A 22,712-nucleotide genomic window follows, 5' to 3' on the forward strand; every position below is an offset into this window, starting at 1 on the left:
GGGGTGCGGGCTGGATATCCGCCGGTATGCAAGTTGTCATGATTCCGGATCCGAAAGTCGTCACCGAAGAGCAGCGGAAGGAACCGACGATCTGCTTGGAGTCGTTGGCGGATTTCAGACCCGAGCTTTTTGGACTGCCGCCCTACGAAGAGGAACAAACATTCTTCAAGCCCGTCACCCACTGCATATTTGATCTGGACGGAACAATTTTCGGTACTGAGAAAGTCTATTTCAAATCGATCGACGGCGTCCTCCAACAGTTCGGCAAAAGGCACACGCTCGAGCTGTGCCGCAAAATCATCGGCAGAACTCGTCAGGACTATTCAAAGATCATCGTCGAAGATGCTCAACTCCCAATCAGCCCGGCGGAGTTCCTCGAACGCATGGACGTCATCAGTCATTCAATGTTCCTGAATAGCGTCCTGCTACCTGGAGCGAAGGAGCTCATCTATCACCTGTACAAGCACGGAATCCCAGCCGCTGTTGGTACCAGCAGTAACCTGGCGTCCGTCGATCTGAAGTTCACCCACCATAAAGATCTCGAGAGCTGGTTCCAGCACGTGGTCAGTGGAACTGACGATCCTGAAGTTCTCGCTGGCAAACCGGCTCCTGATGTTTTCTTGGTTGCCGCTAGAAGATTTAATCCAGCTCCCAAGCCCGAGAACTGCTTGGTTTTCGAGGACGCCCCCAATGGAGTCCGTGCGGGATTATCCGCAGGGATGCAAGTTGTCATGATTCCGGACCCTAAAGTGGTCACCGACGAGCAGCGCAAGGAACCCACGATATGCCTGGATTCTCTATCAGTCTTCAAGCCAGAGCTATTCGGCTTACCACCTTTCGACCCGACTCCCGCTCCCGAATCTCCGATACGTGAATCGGCACTGAAGAGACTTCGCGAAGTCAGTCCAACCTGTCTATCGGCTCCCGAGAAGCTCAGACAAATCGTCTCGGAATTATAAGACTTCACTCGTTATTTGTTCCAATAAAGTTATTTGTTCGATACTTTGAGTTTCAAACCCTAAATGACTGAGTTTTCTCTTCGTTCATGTGGGCTCCGAACCCGAACTGTTTAGTTCATCGACGTTCGATTCAGTTCCCGCTCGTAGATTCCCGACGGGAGAACCGGCACAAAAGAGGCATCGCGAAGTCAGTCCCGACTCCCTGTCCGCGATCAAAAAGCTCAAAAGCTCCGGGAGCGGAGAATCCAGGCGTGAATCCAAGGAAGCACCTCTCATCGAAAAATCGATCTCGAGCCGTGGGATGCAGCTGCAATATGCGACCAGATCAGCTGCTGAAAGCCCGTAAGCGAGTGACTTCTGTTGAAGATATCTCGCTTGCAGCAATTGTTTCGAGGAAGTCACCTACCGCGGAAAGTTCGGGAGCAGTATCAGATTACGATTTATTCTTCAGTTTTGTCCAGGGATGGTACATCTCGCTGAAGACGGTTCTAATTCATAGGCAATCATGACGATGAACTTCAAGCATCCTTATTGCCACACGATCATGGGTATGATTGCGACTGATACATGTAGGTGCATAAATTCTCCGATGAGGGAATCGGAAGATGAAACGGCATGCCGTTCTATTCGAATTAAGAACGTATTCTCAAGTATCTCTGCCGATCCTTTGATTCCAGGCTTGAACAGAGCGCATCACGCCGGTTGAGCCGAGGTGTGAGATTGCCACATTAGATCCGATTCCGAGTCGACTCCGCACCTCAGCTAGCGCGAGACTCGGTTCGAGTGATCTCAACGGTGTTCCATGGAACGACCAGGCGACTTTCACTCGTCCGAAGTCGCATTGGACCGAATATAGTCGGAGCCGCTAAGTACAGGTGACGATTGCAGAGACGAGGCGCATCAGAAAAACTTTGACTCGGGTTGAATAATTATAACATGGGTTTCAACCAATGGGGATCACATTCAGCCATACCATCGAGCCTCCCGAACGCTCCGAGGAGCCCGACGCGACTCCGACAAGTGACCCATGGAGGGATGAGCGTCGTTAGATTTCTGGTTTGACTGGGGGATCTGCTCCCTGAGTCATCGATCGCTCACCGTGTCTCTCACTGGCCAAGGAGACATGAGAAAGCTCTCGACAAGGAAACAGGCAGTGCATTCGCAGATATTACGACTGCAAGCCACGAATAGGGTAGAATGTTGGCTGGCACGTCGAAGAACCACCGGAGATAGACACCGTCTCGGGTGTGTCCCCGTCGCATGGATCCCGGCTCGCTGATGGCTGCTCCCGAACTCCGGGAAAAAACCTTCGCATTGCTCGGAGTCAGCAAAAATAAACTCCACCTGCCTGGACAGAATTCAGTCTCGATCGTAAGGCTCTGAACTTCAGTCCAACCTGTCAAGAGCCATCAGATATTTTGTTGCCAATATAATTATAAGATATACATAAATCCTACAAGTCTCTCAAGGGAAGAGGTCGGTCTTCAACGCTGTCTTCAAATGGCCGCTTCCACGCGCCTTCCGTAGCGGTCCTCGCTGGAATCGAGACATTTCTATTATTTCCTCCGTCATCACTCATCACACGAAGATCTCCCGGATACACTAGATGAAGTTTTCAGCTGCTGAGGAGACTGTGCGAAGAATCGCTCGGGGTCCTCCAAGGTTTTCTCTGACCCCTCTTATGAGGGGCAGTATAGAGGGCGGTGCTGAGGAAAAAGCGAGCTGAAGGAAGGAAGATCCTCATTGTCCCAGGAATGCTCCTTGTGTAGAATCGGTACTCCGTAGAGCTGTCCTAGCAAAGGGCCTCCCGGAACGTTCTTCTGAGGTCCTCCCTCGGGGAGCAGAAGAAGCCCCACCCCCCGCGTGGAGAGAGGAGGTCCATCTTTATCTTTCTTGAAGCTTCGCCTGAAAGCGTCTCAGGTGCTCAACATTTCCCAGAGGAGTCATGAGCCTTGGGGAGACTGTCTCCGCGAAATGTCTGGGCGCTACTTCCTGCATGTAAAGGACCCCGCGCACCGGACCTTCAATTCATGGCCCACCTTCCATCGGATGGCCCCCGCGGATGGTGCCCTCGCTCGGGCGACGCGCCGTCGCCCCGAGGTATTGGACTCAGCCCAGACGGGTGTATTCTGAAAACGAAGACGAGCATGACTTGCGACACGATATCTCTCATGGGCGTCTGCAGTGAAGTGTAGGCCATACGACGGAAAGTTGTCGACAGGGGTGTACGAGGAGAACGCCGACAAGGGGTGACTGATCGATCTTCCCACGGAAGAGCGTTCGAAAGCGCTCGTGGATGTTTCGTAACCATGGAGATACGGAGGACCATACTGTTTACAGGTTTGTTCAGGAATGCCGCCTTGATTTCTCTACGCGCACCATCAGCATCAGTAAAGTGTCGATCGAGCATCATTGAGCTGCTCCTGATGAATCATGGTCAGATCTCATGGAGAAATGCAGCAATAGGCTAGTCCCGATGTGCGAAGTGTCCTGGAAGGAGGTGAAGCACTTCGATTCTTCCCCAGGTGAGTCTCCACGTTTGTTGCCTATTATATACGGACGACAAACGTGCGATCGGTGGATTCAAGCAAGGATTGAGACGTATGCGAGAGAGGGACGATGCGGTGACCTATTGTTCCGCTCGGGTACTTCGATGGGACGACCTCAATGGAGTTCAGGGATTTCCTCTCGGATTTCTCCCACTGAGTCGCTCTGAAACATTTTGGAATTTCCATTTAAATCAGGCGCGTCAGTATCAACTTAGCGTAAAGGAAATCATCCATTGTCCGGGCAGGATCGAGTCTCGGCGTAATATGTTAACTCGAGACGGCAGGCGTGTCTTAAAACCCGAGACATTCCATAGCGGCACGCTCCAGCCTCACGGGGAGGTAGGATATTCTTGTGAGAGCCGGTTCCGTTCGAAGATAGCGCACATCTCCGGACGGGGTTGCAGATTCCGGAAATCCACCTCCGCTAATTCACAAGCCTCAGGCGTCAGACATTCTGAGCTCAAGATCGTAGTCATAGGTTGCGCCTATCCCCTGCCGCGTGGAAAAAGTGAAGAGCCCTAGTCCAAGATTGTCATCGAGGGAGAGCTGTGAGCCCACTCGCGGCCTAAGGTCCGATTGACGAAGTCGGCTTTCGCGAGGGTAATGCCCTTTTTCAAATATCCGTAAATCCTCCTGACGCGCGAGCCTCGCCGTCAGACCGTCAGATGGCGCTAGTCGTCACGACAGGTTGCCGGATCGCAGAGCGGCGTCTCCTGTGCACGTCAAAAGCAACACAGAACCGAATTCTTCTGCCCCTCGTGAAGTCGGATAACAACGGTTTCCGTGAATCGTCCCTTCAAAAATCACACTTCCCGTGCGAATCGGGTTTACGTGGATACTCAGGAGAGTGACAAGTGCTGGGAGCTCCATTCGAGTTCGAGGAGCGCGCCGGACTTAACCTCTCAGACGTTAATGTTGGGAGACCGTGATTCAATGCGGAGAGTTTAAGGATGAAACGCGAGTCGTTGGAGTTCTGAGGAAAAGCACCAAAGGTATTGAAATTTCTTTGCATACTATCCAGTCGAGAGAAGAACGCGATACTTTGAGATACCTTTCATGTAGAGGTGTGGCGTGAGTGTCCCCAAGAACAGAAGTCAAGAGATACATCTGAGGGAACATGAATTTTTTTCGATTCAATCATCGATCTCAGTCGATGACTTCCGCCTCTCCTAGTTATGAGACAGCAGAGCCGGCAGGCAGAGATGTTAGCTCACTCGCAGTCAAACCGAACTTAGTCATCGGACTTGTATTTTGGAGCAGTTCCAAATCATTCTATTCGCGGTGATAGATATTGAATACACCCCGGCCCTCACTTAAGCCATATCTGCGAATCAAACTCAGGGCGGAATTCGGACGTCTTCAACAAGGAACGAGCTAGCGAGCTCCATACGATATACTTCGGAAGAAAATGATTCTCCGCGATCAGAATGACCTTACTGATGATTCTCTTCCCATCGTGAAGGTGGAGGAATGGTTTCTCCGCAGAGAGTATCAGAATTCCAATGGAGCTAAAACGACAAAAGCTCAATTTGCGCAGCCATCATTCCGGGGGTGTTAGAGAACGAAAATGTTTGAATCAGACTGGCTTTCGCCCTAGACGTTCCTTCACGCCATTGGATCGTCGCCGTCGTTGCTGGTGTTGTTGTTGTCGGCGCCGCTATGCCATGGTAACGGAAAACTAACAAACCACCAGAAGAGAAAGCTGCACCTGTCGAAGAATTCTCGGACGGTGAATCTATTTGGGGGTAGAACTGAAAGGGAAGCTAATATCGGCGCAAAGACTCCGTCTGAAGTCTCGGATGCTGTTGTTCGGACCCGAAGTCGGGAGACTTGCTCGTCGCGCGCTCCAATTCCGCCCAATGTATTAAAACGAAGACCATGCGGACTCCGAGAGATCTCCCCCGAGCTGCGCGAGTGAATTGAAAACTGCACATAAGACCGCGCAGATTGGTCTACACCCTGAATTTCGATCTTTCCTCGGCTCGAATTCTTGTCGGTTTGATCTAAATTCAGGCAGGGTGTACCTCGACGCCGAGTCGCTTAAGTATTGTTCTTGTGCCTTCTGACTGACTTAGGCAAGGCGGTTGGCCCGGCGAGAAGGCAGAACGGTCGCCATACAACGACCGAAAGACTGCGGCTCAGAGGGGAAGTAGGCAGGCCCCGTAATGAAGATCGTGATGAGGATCGCCTACACAGCACAACAAACCTATACACACCGCGCGGACCAATACTGATGATTACTCGCTCTTACCCTCACAATTAGTTTAAGACAGCCGATGATCCCAAGCTGATTGATTCTCGACAGCATTCAATTGAGCGTTTTGACGCCTGATGTCATCGTTGTATCAATAAATGCCTCTCGATTCCTTATGTAAGCATCTATCGGCTCTTCGCTTCCCGGATGTTTTTGTCAGATCCGATCGATATTGAAATTGGCTGTGGAGCCCATCCGAAGCGGAGGAATAATTTCTCTTCTTGATTCGATGTCTCATGATCGCATCCGGAAAATCGTCTTCCGAACGATTTCCGACACTCGAGCTCCCAGCGGATATAATTCCAGTCTGATTTCAGTGTTTCACAGACGTCTGCCAACGAGGCGGTGAGGGACAGACAGTATCGGGTTCGCCCGCCCGGAACAATTGATCGACTCGAGAGAATCTTCCAGTTTTGAATAGGTGCCGATTCAAATCACAATTTTTTCGCAGATGTGGTGGGTTGTTTTAGTTGTCGCTGCGGCTTGGGTGCTGCCCACCGGTAAATCCCAGTTTAGCGATGCTGGAGGTTATGGACAATTCGGATTTGGATTCGAAAACAGCATAAAAACCCTCCGAGAACCGTAAGTTTGGCTGGCAAATGATTTTCGATGAAGCCATAAATCGTAGAGAGACCGCTTCGGGACTCGGGAATCTTCGCGCTGTAAAACCCATAAAATCATTCTCAGGACGTATCTCGTCGTCGCTTCCCGCTACGTTCGTCCGGGTCAAATCTACCGGATATACGTGCAATTGTTCGGGACAGAGAACGACAGTCCCATCAACATAATCGCAGCTATACAGAGAGATGGAGTCGAAGTGGCACACGCATCAGAACAAGTGATACCCGGCATGGACACCGATGTTCTGATGCAGGTGCCCACAACCAGTGTACAGGGTCGCTATAAGCTTCGCGTGGAAGGCAACGTCAACGGCGTTCTCGGAGGGACGGCTTTCGTGAACGAGACCGTCCTGGAGTTCTCGCAGAGATCCATGACGATTTTCGTGCAGACAGACCGACCGCTGTATATGCAGGGTCAAATTGGTGAGTGTGTTGAGAACTCCGTCATTTTTTACGGGCAGTGAAGCCGGATCGGAAGTCCAAATGTCGACGTAACGAGGGTCGAGAAAGTTCCCTCAGAGCGAAATCTCTCTCTCTCTTCCACAGTCAAGTTCCGAGCTCTTCCTCTCACAACGCAGCTGAGGGCCTTCTCCGATGCCGTAGATGTCTATATGCTTAGCCCAAATCGGACGATTATGCGTCGATGGCTTTCCCGTAGAACAAACCTCGGAGCAGTTTCGCTCGAATACCCGCTCTCGGAGCAGCCCCATTATGGTGACTGGACGATTCAAGTCGTGGCTCAGGGTCAGGTGGAGGAACATCAGTTCCGGGTGGAAGAGTACTACCAGACTCGTTTCGAAGTAAACGTCACGATGCCCAGTTATTTCGTCATGTCGCAGGAGTTCGTCGAAGGATCTGTCATGGCCAAGTACGCTCATTTACCCTGTGCGAATTCCGCACTTTCCACTCGATCGATATCGGCCGATCAGGGAACGTCCTTCTTATTGATGGTATTGATATTTTCTCAAATCTTCACACAGTTTCACATCCGGGGCCGCTGTCAACGGAAACCTCACATTGAGAGCCAGTGTAGAACCAGTCAAAGCGACGTACGACATACAGTATCAATTCGTGCGGTCTATCGAGCAACATTTCCGGTGGTTCGAGGGTTACATGACGTTCAAGTTTGCCGTGCGTGATCTTCTGATGCTCAGTCCCAGACTCGAGGGGATGAAGATCGTGATCAAGGCAGAAGTCGGAGAACGTTTCCTCGACCTCATAGAATTCGGAGAATCAGCTACCGTTGTTTTCAACTCCACGCTCAAGCTCGCTTTCCTCGGAAATTCACCCCAGGTCTACAAACCTGGAATGCCCTTCAAGGCTTACGTGAGTGCGCATGGGAACTGAAGATGAAGAAGATCGATATCTCTCGGGCGACAGGATAGTTCTTCGACGGTCGGACTCCGGTTTCAGGTCGCACTTTCGTATCACGACAACTCACCGATAGAGAAAGGAACTCTGGTCGGACAACGAATCGACGAGTATCTGCGCATAAGCGTCAACGGAGCCCGGGGCAGCGGGAACGTCGTGCCGGTACCCGTTCCAGGGCAGAAGAATATGTGGGAAATCGCTTTCGATACAGGTGCCCCGGCGGGTGGGGCAGAGATCAGTCCTCCGATAATCAGGATCGAGGCAAGTCGATAGTGCAACCTGTTTGATTTTCGCCGAGCACGCGGCGCCCGTTCCTGGGATCGCCAAGGTCACTAAGAAAAAGAGATTTGTTCCAGGCCTCGTTTTTCGACGATTTCTTGGGACGGACCGGCACAGAGCTCCTACTCTATCCGGAGTTTTCTCCGAGCGGATATCATATTCAAGTGACCACCTCGACGAAGAATCCGAAAGTCGGAGAATATATCGTGCTCCACGTTCGTGCCAACTATTTCGTGGAGAGATTCTCGTACCTCGTGGTATCGAAGGGTATGGTTCTCCTCAGCGGTTACGAAGTAATGCAGAGCTCTTCGATCAGGACCATGGCGGTCTCGTTGAGCTCAGAAATGGCGCCGTCTGCAACCATAGTGGTCTTCGATGTGCTCAAACGAGAGGGGCGAATCATCGCGGATTCGCTCACGTTCCCCGTGGATGCGATTTCCAAAGACAAATTCACGGTGCAGCTGAATAATCGAAAGGACAAAACGGGAGACAACATCGAAGTGGCAATTTATGGTCCACCGGGCACGTATGTCGCCCTCTCGGGTCTTCAACGAGCGCTGTACGAGATGCACGCGGGTACACAGCTCAGCTACTCGGAGGTTATCGAGAAAATGAACTCCTTCATTCCCATGAACGGAACGCTGAAACATGAGACCTTGTCCCATACGGGTGACGCCAGCCTCTTCGTCAACTTCCCGTCATCGTCATATGGCTTGGACGCGAACCGGACGTTTTCCGTGAGTAACATAAGCGATAAAGCCAGGAAGCTGTCCCAGGTATTCTGGGTCCTCAGGCGGAGATCTCAGCTGAATCATCGGTTTGCAGTATGCGGGACTGGTCGTCTTCACCGATGCTAGCGTGACACGAGTCCGCGAGGAGTGTAACATCACCGCAGGCTACCTGGGTTGTTACGACGGCTCTTGCTATCCTGCCAGCCGGCGCTGTGACGGCTTCAGGGATTGTTCGGATGGCTCTGATGAGACGGCGTGTCCCGAAAACCGGATCGACATCAAGAAATTCCGCATGTTCAGAACGAACCGTTATCTCCTCCAGTACACGAACGCTTGGCTATGGAAAGACATAAACATAGGGTCCCTAGGACGCTACATTTTCACCGTGCCAGTACCTGACGTGCCCACGCAGTGGATGATCTCCGCTTTCGGGATGACTGAAGCAAACGGTTTCGGAATCGTCTCGAAACCGATATCGGTTCGTAGGATGAGTGCCGAGGATTTGTCTTTCAATCGTTTCATAGCTTCGGCGCACCAGGAATCGCTTCTGCATTCAAAATATGTGGAGATCGTCATGAACAAGGCACTATTTTTTCCCACAGTTCTCGAGTGCTAAACCATTCTACATGACTGTGGAGATGCCGGGCAGGATTCGGTTGGGAGAACAAATCGGGGTTCGAATCACTGTATTCAACTACCGACACTACGAAACCGAAGTTCTGATCACCTTGGCGAATTCACCCGACTATAAGTTCGTTCACGTGGATCCATTCGGTTGGGTCAACTCATACAGACCGAAGACGAGCTTCGGCGAACATCAGCATCTCGTCTTCGTGAGTGATACATTTGGCTATTATTTTCCGCGTCTCGCCGTGAACGCTAGTCTACCATTCTCACACGCTTTGCTTCACCGATGTCTTCAGGTGAAAGCTGGCAAATCGTTCGAGGTCTACATGCCCATCGTCCCGGTGCGCTTGGGTGAAATCAACGTGACAATCTTGGCGAAGACTCAAATCGCCAAGGATCAAGCCACGAAGACAGTTTACGTCGAAGCCGACGGAATCCCTCAAGAGAGACACATTTCAATGCTGCTTGATCTCTCCCAAGGCGCCTACCTCCTCAAATACTTGGACACAAACATCACCGAAACACCCATTTTGCCCTTCCGAGAGGATCGTCTCTATATATTCGGAAGTAACAAGGCCACAGTCTCCATAGTGGGAGACGTGGTGGGACCTGCTTTCCCCACGATGCCGGTCAACGCATCGAGCTTGATCGAAAAACCTGCCTTTTGCGGGGAGCAGAACATGTTCAATTTCGCCGCCAACATGTGGACTCTCTTCTACCTACGTTTGACCGGTCAATACAGACAGGGCGATCAGAAAGAAGCGTTTACGTACCTCAACTTGCGTGAGTCGAACCTCTGGTTATCTAAGAAATTCCGTCCTCTCTGAGCTATTACCTGTTATTCTATAATAGTTACCTCCAGCCAGAGTTCCTAACCCGATACCGATTTCAGTGTACCAGCGCCAACTGCAGTTCCAAAACGACGACGGCAGTTTCACTGTTTTCCGTTGGGATCGTCGACCGAGCGTTTGGCTGACAGCGTTCGCTCTGAGAACTTTCCAAAAAGCGACCTTTCAGGAGTGGGAACACTATATCTACATAGACCCAACCGTCATCAGGAGAGGAGTAGCATGGCTGCTCAGCACTCAATCAGATGAAGGCAGTTTCCACGAGTTTTCGATATATCCATACGATCGGAAAATGAACTCCTACTCCGAAGGCCATTTCGAGCGTTTGAAGTACACCAACGTCTCGCTGACCGCCCACGTGCTCATAACGCTCTGTGAGGTAGATACGGAGCAGAATCCCGATTCATGATCCCAATCCCTGATATCGCGTCTCCTTGCTCTCCGGAGCCGGCGAAACTGGTGTACGTGGAAATCAAAAACGTTCGCCCTCCACAGGTCAAAGATATCGGTGGAGACGTAGGAGCCCGCATGGCCACGGCAAAGGGCTCGGCCCGACGTTATCTGGAGCAGAAACTCAACATCATCAGAAATTGGGAAGATCCCTTCGAATTGGCAATCGTCGCGTACGCCCTCACGATTGCGAACAGCGACGATGCCGAAGACGCTTTCAAATACCTCGACGATCGCAAGATGGAAGCCGCCGGAATGATGTGAGTCGTCTTTTTACGGAGTTATCGTTTCACTAAGTTTCCGCTAACTCACTTGCGGTAATCTGAACCAAAGCTCAAAGCTCCTCTTCTATGCAGCTATTGGGGTCGGGTCAGGGTGGATCCTCCGCGCGACAAATACGAGAATCAGCGGCCGTACCGCCAGCCGAGGCTGCCCGCTCTTTACGAGTCCTCCAATGTGGAAGGAACGGCGTACGCTCTCCTGACGTTCGTGAAAAGGAACGCGGTGATTCAAAAAGAAATCGTCGAATGGCTCAATTGCCAGCGACTGCATGACGGAGGATGGTCTAGCACACAGGACACCGTGATCGCCATGCAAGCCCTGACCGAATACACAATCCAAAACCGGCTGAGCGATGTTGTGGATCTAACAGTGACGGTCGACGCCCCATCAACGCCGGGCTTCACTCGCGAGCTCAGAATCAGTGAGTGGAGTTTTCGTTCTTGAGCTCGCGCCGCGTTTCCAACGAGTCCGTGGACGAATCAGTCTGGGTTTCTCCGGGAGATCGCTAAGTAACATGTGTCATCCTTGCAGATAAAGAGAATCTCAGCAAAAGGCAGGCGCTCACGATTCCGAACGCCTTCGGAGGTGTACTTATCAAAGTTCAGGGTTCTGGACTCGCCATTCTGCAAATGCATGTGCAATACAATATCGACACGTGGAAACACTTGGTGACGCAACCACCCGCTAAGGCATTCGACCTTGATATACGGCAGTATGCCTTTGGCAGAAATAATTCCCATATAACATTCACGTGAGTTCAGCTCGCTCATTCGACCCTTGAAAAATTCCACGGCTCCGTAGGACAGATTTCGTGAGGAATCGACAGAGAAGAGAGCCAACCACACTCGTCGAAATTTCCAGATCATGTCAACGATGGACTCGTCTCGAAGAATCGATGGCCAGTGGGATGGCGGTTCTAGAGTTCAACCTTCCGTCAGGCTACTATGTGCAGCAGCAGCGTCTCGACAGCTACGTGCGATATGCTAGGGTCCGAAATCTTCGCGAAGCCCGCTACCAGGAGAAGAAACTGGAGATGTACTTCGATTATGTAAGTCCGAAGTTCCTCCACCTGGACCTCACAGTCCATCATGAGACTTGCGAGTTCCATCAGACCAGAGACTGGAGGGCGTTGGAATTACCGCGACAGGCAGAGGATTAAATTGAATTTTCTTCTAGCTCGACGATGAGCCAATTTGTGTGGACGTCACGATAAGCCGGTGGTATCCGGTAGCGAATATGTCACGTTACATATCGATTAAAGTCTACGATTACTACGCTCCTGGTAAGAATCTGTTGCCTCCACTCTGCACGGAGTGAGAAGAATAAGGGGTAATTTCGGAGTCCGTCGACCGAGTCTGACAAATCTCTTCTCCTCGGTGAAGTTTTCCGTTTACCGCATGAATCCCTCGATAATCCCGTCTCAACATTCCAGAGCGCTTCAACGAATCGATGTTCGAGATGTATCATCTCTACGCTATGTCCATCTGCCATGTTTGTGGTTCTTATCAGTGCCCCTACTGCCCGGTCTTCAGCGACGCAGCTAGGTTGCGTGTCGGCCTCCTCATTTACGCTGTGGTGGTCCTCACAGTTCTGCGCGCAATCAACTTGATTCGGTAGATTTACTCTCAGGGAATGAATGAGAAAGGGAGATCTGAGAGAGTGAGTGTATATACAAGTGTGCTGATGATTTCCTGAGATGCTTTCCCGGTATATTTTTACACCACTCGAAGCGCAGCTCGTCTCGCAGTGTCAACAAAAGCGTCACTCCTGACTAGTATTTATTGAGATGAGATATTGAGACTGTCTCTTCATACGAACTACGAAAATAATTGTTCTCTGTGTACATTGAACGCAGGATGCGGTCTGCATCTATCAAGCTCCTGAGCACAAGGAGAGACACTACAAAGCGATAATCGAGATGATTGAGGAACCATAACGCCGCAATATTTTTGTACATATAAGCCAGAATACGGGCGGTGTTCTCACAGAGCGATGGATGGTATGCCCAGTCTAATAAAAGATGCTTACAGGATGGCCGAGATTTCTAATTCCTTTCAATCATGAATAATAAGTAGCCTCGAATTCGTGTTCACGATTTCCGCTCTGAGGATGGAAGAGTGAAGTGAGACATCGGCGAAGATGGATACGAAACCATGTACAATGGAGATGCCAGGGAGTTTCGATGGAATGTCTATAGCACGACACGCGATGCCGATGATTGAAGTCATTTGCGCGCATCCTCATGACGCTCCGCAATTAGGCATTCTATTCGATATTTATTCCGTATGAATGACCGTGCCCATTGTGGTATGAATAGCCTGATCGGCATCTGAGTATCGGTGAGATACAATTTCGAACTGGCGCTAGGGAGCCCGGATTCTCCCGTCGGAACGGCCGAAGAGCAGTTATCTCTACGGGAACTCCAAATAAGGGACATTTTTCGGAAAGCTCCGAAGCGGGCAAGGGGCAAGACGGCCAACAAAAGAGGCCGTGTACCCTCAGCATAGCAACTAGCAACTCGCACCATTATCGGAATGTCCCGCCGTCCAACGCTAAAACGATCGGGTTGTCTCCCATCGAGCGTCATAGGTGGTTCATTGCCAGTAAGGAAGATGAGCCAGCTGCGGAACTGTACGGTATCCCGAGCTGGATTGCTCAGTTCTACCAGGAGCCGATGGGTGGAGAATTTCCGATGGCATAATCCCACACACGCTCGAAACTTCTAGCTCGTGTCGACGAAAACAAGAACTCATGTTGTTGTCGTCGTCGTGTATACTTTGACGAACAACAATCAACGGGCCCTCACTGCTCTGGCTAATTCGAAACACCGGTGTGAATATAACCAGCAGGCGGGATTCGAGAGAAAATTGGGGGAATGATCTCAGTTTCGCAACGCGGGAGAACATCATAGCGGAGTTTTTCTCAGTGTCCACGGAATTCTACATTGGAGGCCCTGCGAACGACTATTCAGGTGAGCGGATCGAGCCAGTGTCAGTTCCGAGACGCCGACAGGATCATCGAATTCCCTATATCGATGTTTCTGATGAATCTCGCCTAGCTTACCGGTGCTCGTCGATTCGAGGGTGAGCCCGGACGAGGCGCTGCGGGATAGGAGAGGGAATGCTGGTCTCGCTCATCAAGGGAGCAGATCTCATGGCGCGCAATCGGTGTCCGCGGCTATCATTTGGTTTAGCAACCCTATCCACTTGAATGTGAGGGCCGTCAGATGCGGAGATATATCCCCCGACTGCCTGTCTTTCATCCGGGCTATTTTTAGGGGCGGAGAACACCGATGGAATTCTGGTCGAATGCTCGTTGAAAATCGGGGAAAATGAAACCATTGCGATGATCTATGGTTTGCAGCGATGCCTAAATTGCACGTTCGGATGTTTTCAGAAACATGGAAGAGTTCGAATCACTACTCGGGTCTCGCGACTCCATCATGGAGCCAACAATCTTCGGAACTTTGAAAAGTTTCTTACAAAACGGAGGTGATCCCGAGAAAGCTGTCGATCTCCTCATAGGAAACTACCATGCCGTTGCTCAGACTGCCAATCTTCTTGCCGAGTGGCTCATAATGTCTGGGATGGAAATAAATGAGGTACGTCATACGTCACGATCCCCCCGTTCATCTGTGTATGTACATACAAGAAGCGGCTCGAATTACCCTCGCCCTTCTCGGGATTTCTGTAAACTGAATGAAATGGAATTGCTCCGCAGGTCCAAGCACTGGTGGAATCTCAACTCAAAAATATGCTGGTTCGACACTTCGAGCCCTCAAAAGCCGATGCCGCCATTTTCGACGGCGAAGGAGAGACTCCGGCATGGCTGGCTCAGATGATCGATCACCCGGCCTGGAGAAAACTCATCTATAGCCTCGCCGAGGAATACCCAGACTGTCTGATGTTGAACTTCACAATAAAACTGATCTCCGACGCCGGTTTCCAAGCGGAAATCACATCGATATCAACTGCGTCACAACAACTCGAGGTGTTCGCCAGGGTCTTGCGAACAGCTCTCAGTGGGTGTCTTGAAAAAGCCCCCAACGAAGACCGTTTGGCTGAACTCGCAAAACTCATCGGCCACGGTGAGCACACCTACCTCTACGCTCAATGCCTGCTCCATGCGCTGAGCCTCGAAGGACTGTCTCGAGGAGGTGCATCTGCGAAACGACTGGCCCACGAGATCCGGAAGAGGAGCAGACCTACGCGAGACACGACTCCGATCGCCATGGCCTTGAGCGGTGCGTTGACGAAACACCCAAAAGCGTGCCAGGCCATGGCGGCCATGCTCGGGAAGAACGCTCTGAATCCAGCCGACGTCACCATACTTTACAATCTTTACAAATCCAACGATCCGCCACCTGTGGATTTGATCCGAGAACCGACGCTCCTCGAACTTCTGCTCGACGCTCTCTTCAAACCGGGATCGAAAATTAATCCCGACCATAAGCCCAAGTACATCTTCCTCCTGGCTTACGCATCCAGCGTGTTCGAGCAGACCACAAAGAAAGGTCCTCGTAGAGCGCCTGTCCTAAACAAAGACGAACTCGTCCGCACCCAGGAATCGATTGAGCAGATGTGCACAATCTGTGCAGAGCCGAAAATCAGTGATCTCCCCACACTTTTCGATTGTGTGCAATTACCTGTGATGGCCATGGCTGCGATACATTGGGCTAGATACATCGTGAACGAAGCGTCGTATTTCAAGCTGAACACGGAGCATGTTCCTATGCATTTGGCACTCCTCGATGAGGTCGCGATCTGTCAACCCACATTGCACGATCGCTTACTGAAACTTTACAGCGATCTCTTCGAGAAACCATTCGACGCAGAGCTGGATGTGCTCGTCCTGATCGAGATCCGCAAGATGCTTCTCGACAGAATGATACATCTCGTCTGTAGAGGCTGCGTCCTGCCTGTGCTGAACTACATCACGGGCCTGTATCAGCGACAAGACACCGATATTTCGCTGATTCGATATTTTGTTACGGAACTGCTGGAAATCATCGCCCCACCGCTCACCCCGGAATTCGCCTCAGTGTTCCTCCCCCTCGTCCAGAATAAGGAGATTACCGGAGATCTTCCACCATCCCAAGACGGTACTGATCTTGTGACCCAATTCATCCAGCAGGCGACCAAAGTCATCGGGAAGTCTTCCGAGAAATCATGAATTAGTCTCAAAAGGTCCGAGGGTGAAAGCAAGACATCGGGCATATGGCCGGATCCTGCATGGCGTAGGATACTTGAAAGTCCCATCACGAAGGGAGTCGGGGACGATCCGAACTCCAGCGCCTTGAGCTCGACACGCGCAGACTGCCATGGACAGTGGAGCGTGTTGTGAGACTGTACGCTGCATTGGTCGATGAAATAACCTGTATAAATCCGAGGGTACAAGACAAATACTTGCAGGCCCGTTTGAAGGTGATGAAGGGTTCGGGGAACGCTTCTCGAGGTGGATGATCTCGCGTTCAATAAAGTCAAGCAAGCAACATTCGACCAAGTCATCAATTTATTCAACCCTACCACTTTTTTCACATCGGGCAGCTCTAGGAACCTGACCCGCTCCGAAAGCTCTAGCATTCCTCGCCAAGTAACGGTTCATAACCAATGAAATAGGAGGCTATAAAAGTACCTATGACTGATGTACATTGAATGGAAACCATTCTGTTCTATGCTCTAATCTCTTGTGCTCGTACTTTTTCATTGCTTCGGAACGTTTTTGGAAACAGGGTACTCAGAGGAGAGCAAGTCTGTCATGCTCACTTATCGCATTGACCTCGATGAACACGAACATTCGAGGGGGAATTTACAGACCCGATCCGGCAGCCGGAGAGGACTCTCGGGGTCGCAAATCCCGAAAGCTCGATCGATCGACTCCGAGTGACAACGATTCAGGATGTGCCCCAACCGAGGCCTTGGGAAGCTCTAAGAAGGAGTGTTCTTGTCTGCTTCGGCATGAGATCGGATTTCTCTTCGAGATTCGATTTCTGCGGCAGTTCATCGAATCTCGCGACGGATATCTATTCCTTTGAGCCACGATTCAAGGTCGTTGACACTTGACCTCCGTGAACTAGAATTTATCCATCCAGAGGGCAGATCGCAGCCCTCCAAATCGTCTGAAGTCAACAAGTCCGCGCATCTTTGACCAGAAATGAAAGCACCGTGAGCGGTTGAGTAGAACGAGCTATGAGTGGCTTCTCCTGCGAAAAGTATCTTTGGCTGAAAACGAATATTTTTCTCCTTAGACGATTCCGAGCATACTGTTTATATACGTCAGAGGAGGTGGAACGAATAGAGCAATGCTCACAAGGAGGTTCTAACAACTCACCCGACTCTGAAGCGTCTTGGTATAGACGGGTTTTGCGAGATTCTCGATATCTTGCTGACTCGACTGCGAGCTGAGGCTCGTGAAAGAGCCCCGGCTGAAAGCGTCGCTTTTCCATGACGATCTCGCGAGTTTAATCGGACGTGGCACGTAGGGATCGGATAGAAGATTCCGCAGAACATCGGTGATCCTGTCGATTATCTCGTCGTCGTCGAGTGTCTCGACGAGCTCAGCCTCAGCACCAGAGAGCCAGCAACAAAGGATTGTATCGGTCATTCTCGTGAATGAGAATATTTTTTTCCACCATTCGGCAACGACGTAATCACAAGGCTCCCAGAGACAGACGACCTCGCTGATCTCCTGGAAGCAACTCACAATGATCTCGGTCGTCTCCACGGTGAGTTCACGGAACTTATTCCTAAGTCGGGAGTCGGGTCGCATGTTGTACTTGCGTGCAATACCGCGTACAAGAATGCGCGCACTAGAGGCAGTCCCATGGTGGGAAGGCGAGAAGCCTCGGCGCCCCCCTGCCCGACGGAGTTTCAGGTCCCGAAGCTGTCCAATCATCGCTTCTAGCCCTTGCTACCACGAGACTTAGACTACACACCCGGCCATCGAGGAAGAAAGTCCGACCTGCTACTGGGGCCCAGTCTGAGAGTCTCACCTTATTCAGAACGGGTCTGTTGAAATGAAAGTAGAGCTTATTCACCGTGCCGAACTGCAGTTTCTCGATAGCTTGTTTCTTCGCTGAAGGTAGATGAGGTACGAACATGTCGACAGATTCCTTGAGAACCCCCAAAGGCAGGGTCACCACAAGGTGTGCGCAATGGAATACTCCGCTCGACGTCTCGATCCGCACCACATCCGCGTCGGGCGTCTCAGATGCGGTTCCCCATCTAGGAAGGCGAAGATTTATTATCAAATGATGCCAGACGCGATGGAAAATTACTGATTCCCCGGTCTGAGCGCTTCTTAACCTACCTGATTTTCTCGACTATACATTTCAAACGGATCTTCTCTTCGCCGATCTCTCTGCAAAGACATTGGCAAATGTCCGCAAAGGGACCTTTCGACAGTGAGACATTACCCCCAGGCAATTCCGTGAAACTGCCGTAGTCCTCAAGAGAAATGCTATCCATCGAGTCGGTGCCACTGATGCACGTGTCTCGATTTAGAACGTGTGTGAAGACCATTTGACGGAGCTTCTTATCATCGCCGTGGAATTGCCGCAGATAAGCGCTGGAATGTTTCAAGAAAACGTTTGAATCGGATGAATTCCGATCCGGTGCTCCGAAACGGTAATCGGGACAGTGTCAAATATGACATTTCCAGTCGAGCTACCTCCGTAGCAGATCAGGAAGTACCCACTCGATATCCCTACAAATGTGCTTTCCAACTGAGTTGTTGAACTCTATCGGTGGTGAGAGTCGGGTGAGATGATACTCTTCGCAGCGCTTCCCAAACCAGAAATACGCCGAATAGATCTCATCAACCAAGTCCAGAGGAACCTAGCAAGAGGGTAACGTCAGATCTGCTCAAACCCCCAGAGAGCGCAGAGATTCTAACTTGTCAGTCAAACTCCTCGGAGTATGGGAGGAGGTACGACGGAGGTAACACGCATGAAGTGTATGTTAATGCGACGATGGGGACTTGATTCTCACCTGATTGCCTTTCTCCGTTGCCGCAACTATATTGTGCTCGACAGATTTCTGATCGTTCAATCCCACGAGTCCCTGAGCCACAGCGAACTCGTACAACGGATTGCCCAATACTCCGTGGATCCATTTCGGTCCCAACTCCACGACGACGTCCCCTGCGCAAAGGTTCATAGCCATCATGGATTCAGATTGATCACAGCGCACAAAAAATAATCACCTCCCTTTATTGGGACAGCCACCATTATTTAGCAGTCATAGCCTATTAGAGTAGGGCCTCCCTCATTCGCTTGAACAAAAACGCTAATAAATTTTAATGAACAAATCCACCCAATGGGAGCCACACGCGGAAAAATGCCGCTCAACTATAAGTATAGGTTGAAAAATTTCAAAACGTTCAACCACTCCGCCCGGTTACGCTAGACTGCTTCCAAAGTTATCGCACAATCAGCTAGAATTCGGATTTTTGTGAAGTCATCACAGAGGGTTATTCAGAAAATGCTCCGCGTCATTTCCTCCGGCCCTTCTGGAGGGATAGTACCGACGTGAATTTCTCGGGTTTCCTCAAGATCAGCTGATCACTAGCTCGTGGAGATTCTTAGTGTGATCCTTCCAGGCGGCTGATCCCGAAACGGGACCCCTGCTCCATTCTCAACCAAGAAAGAACGTGTACTCCGGAACAAGACATTCGCCTACTTCCATGGGATCAGAAACGTGATCCTGTTCAGCGACCCAGGTCATTCCATAGTAGTATGTAGATCTCAATATCTACCTACCCAACTTCGAATGATTTGCCCTTCCTCCAAGGCGGTCCCGCGCCTCCAAAATTAAGACGTCCGTTTCAGGTTTCTCGCTGAGTATGTGGTACGCGGTAGACAGACCGGCGATGCCAGCCCCGATCACTATAATATTATGGAAGTTTTCTAATCGCTCTCTGATCTTTTTCAGGCTATTCGGAACTTCTCGAATCGACTGTGGAGAAGATCCCGCACTGGAAGCAGCCATTGAAATCTTGAGGCCCGATTCTCGTCGCTAGGAGGAGAAGCCTAGCTCCCCGGCGTCTGCCAGCCGTTACCTTCGCCGTGATACGTATTTTCCGACGCGGTCCTCGTGCTAACTGGATAAATCGACGCGGACGATATCGATACTCTCGCCGAGCTCCTCGACGGCTGATGAATTCCCTGTCCGGGCTGAGAGAAATGTCCGTCGGCGAGCAATTAGCCGTCTGATTATGATATGAATCTTAGCACCCATGAGTCCCTTCGAGAGTCGTGTGGACCTTCCCGAGGGGCTGGTGACAGACCGGTCGTGGATGAACCCCTCAATCTCAAGCCTCGAAGCCGAGCTGTGAGGAGGGTATCCGGCCACTCAAGTACTCCCTGCTTGAACCGAAGTTCGTATGATTCTTGAACCGTGAAATATACAGCGAATTCACGGGGACCCGCGAATGAGCATGTCTTCCTCTTCGGACCCGGACTCGGTCAGTATCCTGCGACGCATGCACCGTGTCGCATTCGGCCAGCCGATAGACGAATGATACGCAACACCGGCGTTTATCGATTCGTTACTGGTATCGATGCAGTCGCCCTCACTCCAGCTGATTCGAACGGAAATCCATGATTTCAGGCGTTGTAAATCGCTGGTAGTAAGTCTTGGCATTTCGCAGACCGTGAGCCGCTCTCTTATCTTCAGTGGGTCAGAATGGCTAGTCGAGGAATTAACAACTCCCAGCGATGAGAACAAGCACGCTAGGCTCTGGAAGAACATCGGCCGTCGTGATTAAGCTCATTCTCAGCGAAAGGGTTGACCGCTCCAAGATTCGACGCTGGAGAGCCATGCTCAGCTCCCTCGATAGCTAACTTGACAGCAGCCGCTAGGAGATCTCCTGTCTATTCTTTGCCCTGGGCGCTTTGTCAACATGGCCGTCGTGAACTTCGAACTCCACGAAATATGAATTGAATTGAGGGTGTTTCAATCATGAGGGTTGGCGTCGAAGGGGAGAGCAGAAGAAGCTTTTCTCACAATCTGTGCTCAAGAGTGTACTTGACTTGGACTTGATAGAGATATCATTCAGTTGAGCCAGCGGTCGTTGTAGCTTCGACTTTTATCTCGAGAGCTCTTAGATTGCGCTGCAATTTCTGCTCACGTTTGCTCACGCCACGGCGCAAAAACGTTCTTCTTTTTTTATAATCGCAGGGAAAGATAAATCGATTCTTCTCTCATTTGCAGCGTTCCATTTTTGAATCCATGCGAGGAAGTGGAGAAAATCGAGTTATCAAAATCGCGTGTCTCTGAATGAGCTAACCGGTCGGCCAGCAGCCGACAGGTGGGCCGGTCGGTTCGCCGATCGTCTTCACATTTCCGTGAGAGTGGCACTGAATGAGTGGAAGCTGAGCGAACAATTACAAATTGGGGAAAGAATCTGGGTTCGGCTCCGCGCCGCATCATCTTCCAGGAAATGAGCATGATCAGTACCATACAATCAATAGCGGGCTCCCATTTAGACGTATGCGCAATGACGATAATCGATAATAGTCATATGCTCGGCGATGTTCGAAATTCGAGATATTTTCCAAGTCTTCAACCCGTAGTTTTTTTGTTTTCGATTTCCTTATCGGTGTACGCGGATCCGATTGACATGGACTAAGTGCTTCCTCTGACTCCTGGACGAGGTTATCGAGCTTCATTGATGACTCCAGGGGAAATCGGAGCCGTATGGAGACTGCTTTCACTCCCAACGCAGATGAGATCGGATATGACCGATCGATTCCCCCTGGTTTCGCTTGCGAGCTGAGGTTAGACCCCAACCGCGGAAAGACTCCTAGCGGACGCGATCAGGGTCGATCTCGAGCCCCGCTGATCATGTCAGCCGCCGCGAATTGATTGCAGGCTGAGACTCGGAGAGCGGCGAGCTCACCGACTTCGTCGGGAGCTCTCAGGAGGTTGAGAAATTCCGGAGAGTCTTAGTTTGAGCGAGAATGTCGCCCTTAGAATCAAGTTCGAGCCCTTCGATGACGGTTTATGGGGTTGATGGGGCGATCAACAGCCGGCAAATGAAGCTCACTAATTGCGATTCGCAGAGTTTCGGCGATGGTACAGATTCCGAGAACGTTGAAAATCATTAAAGACCCCGATTTCCAACGTTCACACCCCGATCTGCGGACTCCGTTTCATAAGCTTTGACCGGAGCGGATCCAAAACTCTCGCTGAGCTGTAGTCGGAAATGACTCGTGGTTTCGGGCTCCAATGGTGAAATAGAGCCTCGACATCGGCGGAGTCCTTCTCCCCGCGGAAATTATCCGATCAGATGGAGACATGCGATAGCTTGATGGCGTCCACGTCGGTGGCGATTTTTCCAGAACTGTCAAGCATGGGTTCCTTGGGAACGAAGGCATGAGATTCTTTCCTTGTCCTCAGAGAACATGGGCTCATCCGTGAGAATAAATTCCGTGCCGCACAGGAAGCCTTTGATAGTCGTTCACCCTTCGTAGCGGGTCGCCACCCCTCCCGACCGCGTCATCGGGGTTCATTGATTGGGTGCGATTGAAGAAGATGAACTCGCGAGGAATTTTTCTAGGAATACTCAGTCTCCATTTCAGAAATGAGAGAGAGCCAGATGCGAATTGAATGACTTCGAAAGATTGCGGGTCCCCCTCTCACTCAGCGAAGGTTCTATGTCTAGCTCTGCTCGTCGTCAGGTCGCACACTTCACGACGAACCTCGGTGCCTAGCACTCGATGCTCCAATACCGTTAGGATTA

The 22,712-nt window shown here is 50.9% G+C and overlaps 3 protein-coding genes and 1 pseudogene across 3 annotated transcripts; 3 read left to right on the forward strand and 1 right to left on the reverse strand.

The window, feature by feature from the left end:
* Nucleotides 1-1,003, forward strand: part of LOC100899490 (uncharacterized) — a 1,542-nt pseudogene extending 539 nt beyond the window's left edge.
* Nucleotides 1,004-4,238: 3,235 nt separating this feature from the next.
* On the forward strand, nucleotides 4,239-12,962 carry LOC100899634 (CD109 antigen). The gene is made up of 17 exons (XM_029113313.1): nucleotides 4,239-4,500; nucleotides 6,214-6,344; nucleotides 6,450-6,805; nucleotides 6,929-7,250; nucleotides 7,363-7,708; nucleotides 7,796-8,014; nucleotides 8,110-8,769; nucleotides 8,858-9,241; nucleotides 9,366-9,596; nucleotides 9,687-10,173; nucleotides 10,283-10,617; nucleotides 10,734-10,948; nucleotides 11,045-11,391; nucleotides 11,502-11,721; nucleotides 11,832-12,018; nucleotides 12,147-12,252; nucleotides 12,403-12,962. Exons 2-17 carry the CDS (start codon nucleotides 6,214-6,216, stop codon nucleotides 12,585-12,587), a joined length of 4,731 nt encoding a protein of 1,576 aa, XP_028969146.1. The 5' UTR covers nucleotides 4,239-4,500; the 3' UTR covers nucleotides 12,588-12,962.
* A 1,426-nt stretch (nucleotides 12,963-14,388) lies between these two features.
* Nucleotides 14,389-16,391, forward strand: TH1 (negative elongation factor complex member TH1). Its single transcript, XM_003739505.3, has 2 exons — nucleotides 14,389-14,571; nucleotides 14,691-16,391. Exons 1-2 carry the CDS (start codon nucleotides 14,413-14,415, stop codon nucleotides 16,140-16,142), a joined length of 1,611 nt encoding a protein of 536 aa, XP_003739553.2. The 5' UTR covers nucleotides 14,389-14,412; the 3' UTR covers nucleotides 16,143-16,391.
* Nucleotides 16,392-16,721: 330 nt separating this feature from the next.
* Nucleotides 16,722-19,957, reverse strand: LOC100899909 (peroxisomal N(1)-acetyl-spermine/spermidine oxidase). The gene is made up of 7 exons (XM_003739506.2): nucleotides 19,729-19,957; nucleotides 18,959-19,110; nucleotides 18,666-18,805; nucleotides 18,279-18,536; nucleotides 17,962-18,193; nucleotides 17,301-17,657; nucleotides 16,722-17,191 (listed from the first exon to the last, which is right to left on the reverse strand). Exons 1-7 carry the CDS (start codon nucleotides 19,955-19,957, stop codon nucleotides 16,970-16,972), a joined length of 1,590 nt encoding a protein of 529 aa, XP_003739554.1. The 3' UTR covers nucleotides 16,722-16,969.
* Nucleotides 19,958-22,712: the final 2,755 nt, after the last annotated feature.

This window comes from Galendromus occidentalis, unplaced genomic scaffold (assembly GCF_000255335.2).
Source record: "Galendromus occidentalis unplaced genomic scaffold, Mocc_1.1 scf7180000076543, whole genome shotgun sequence".
Classification (NCBI taxonomy): domain Eukaryota; kingdom Metazoa; phylum Arthropoda; class Arachnida; order Mesostigmata; family Phytoseiidae; genus Galendromus; species Galendromus occidentalis.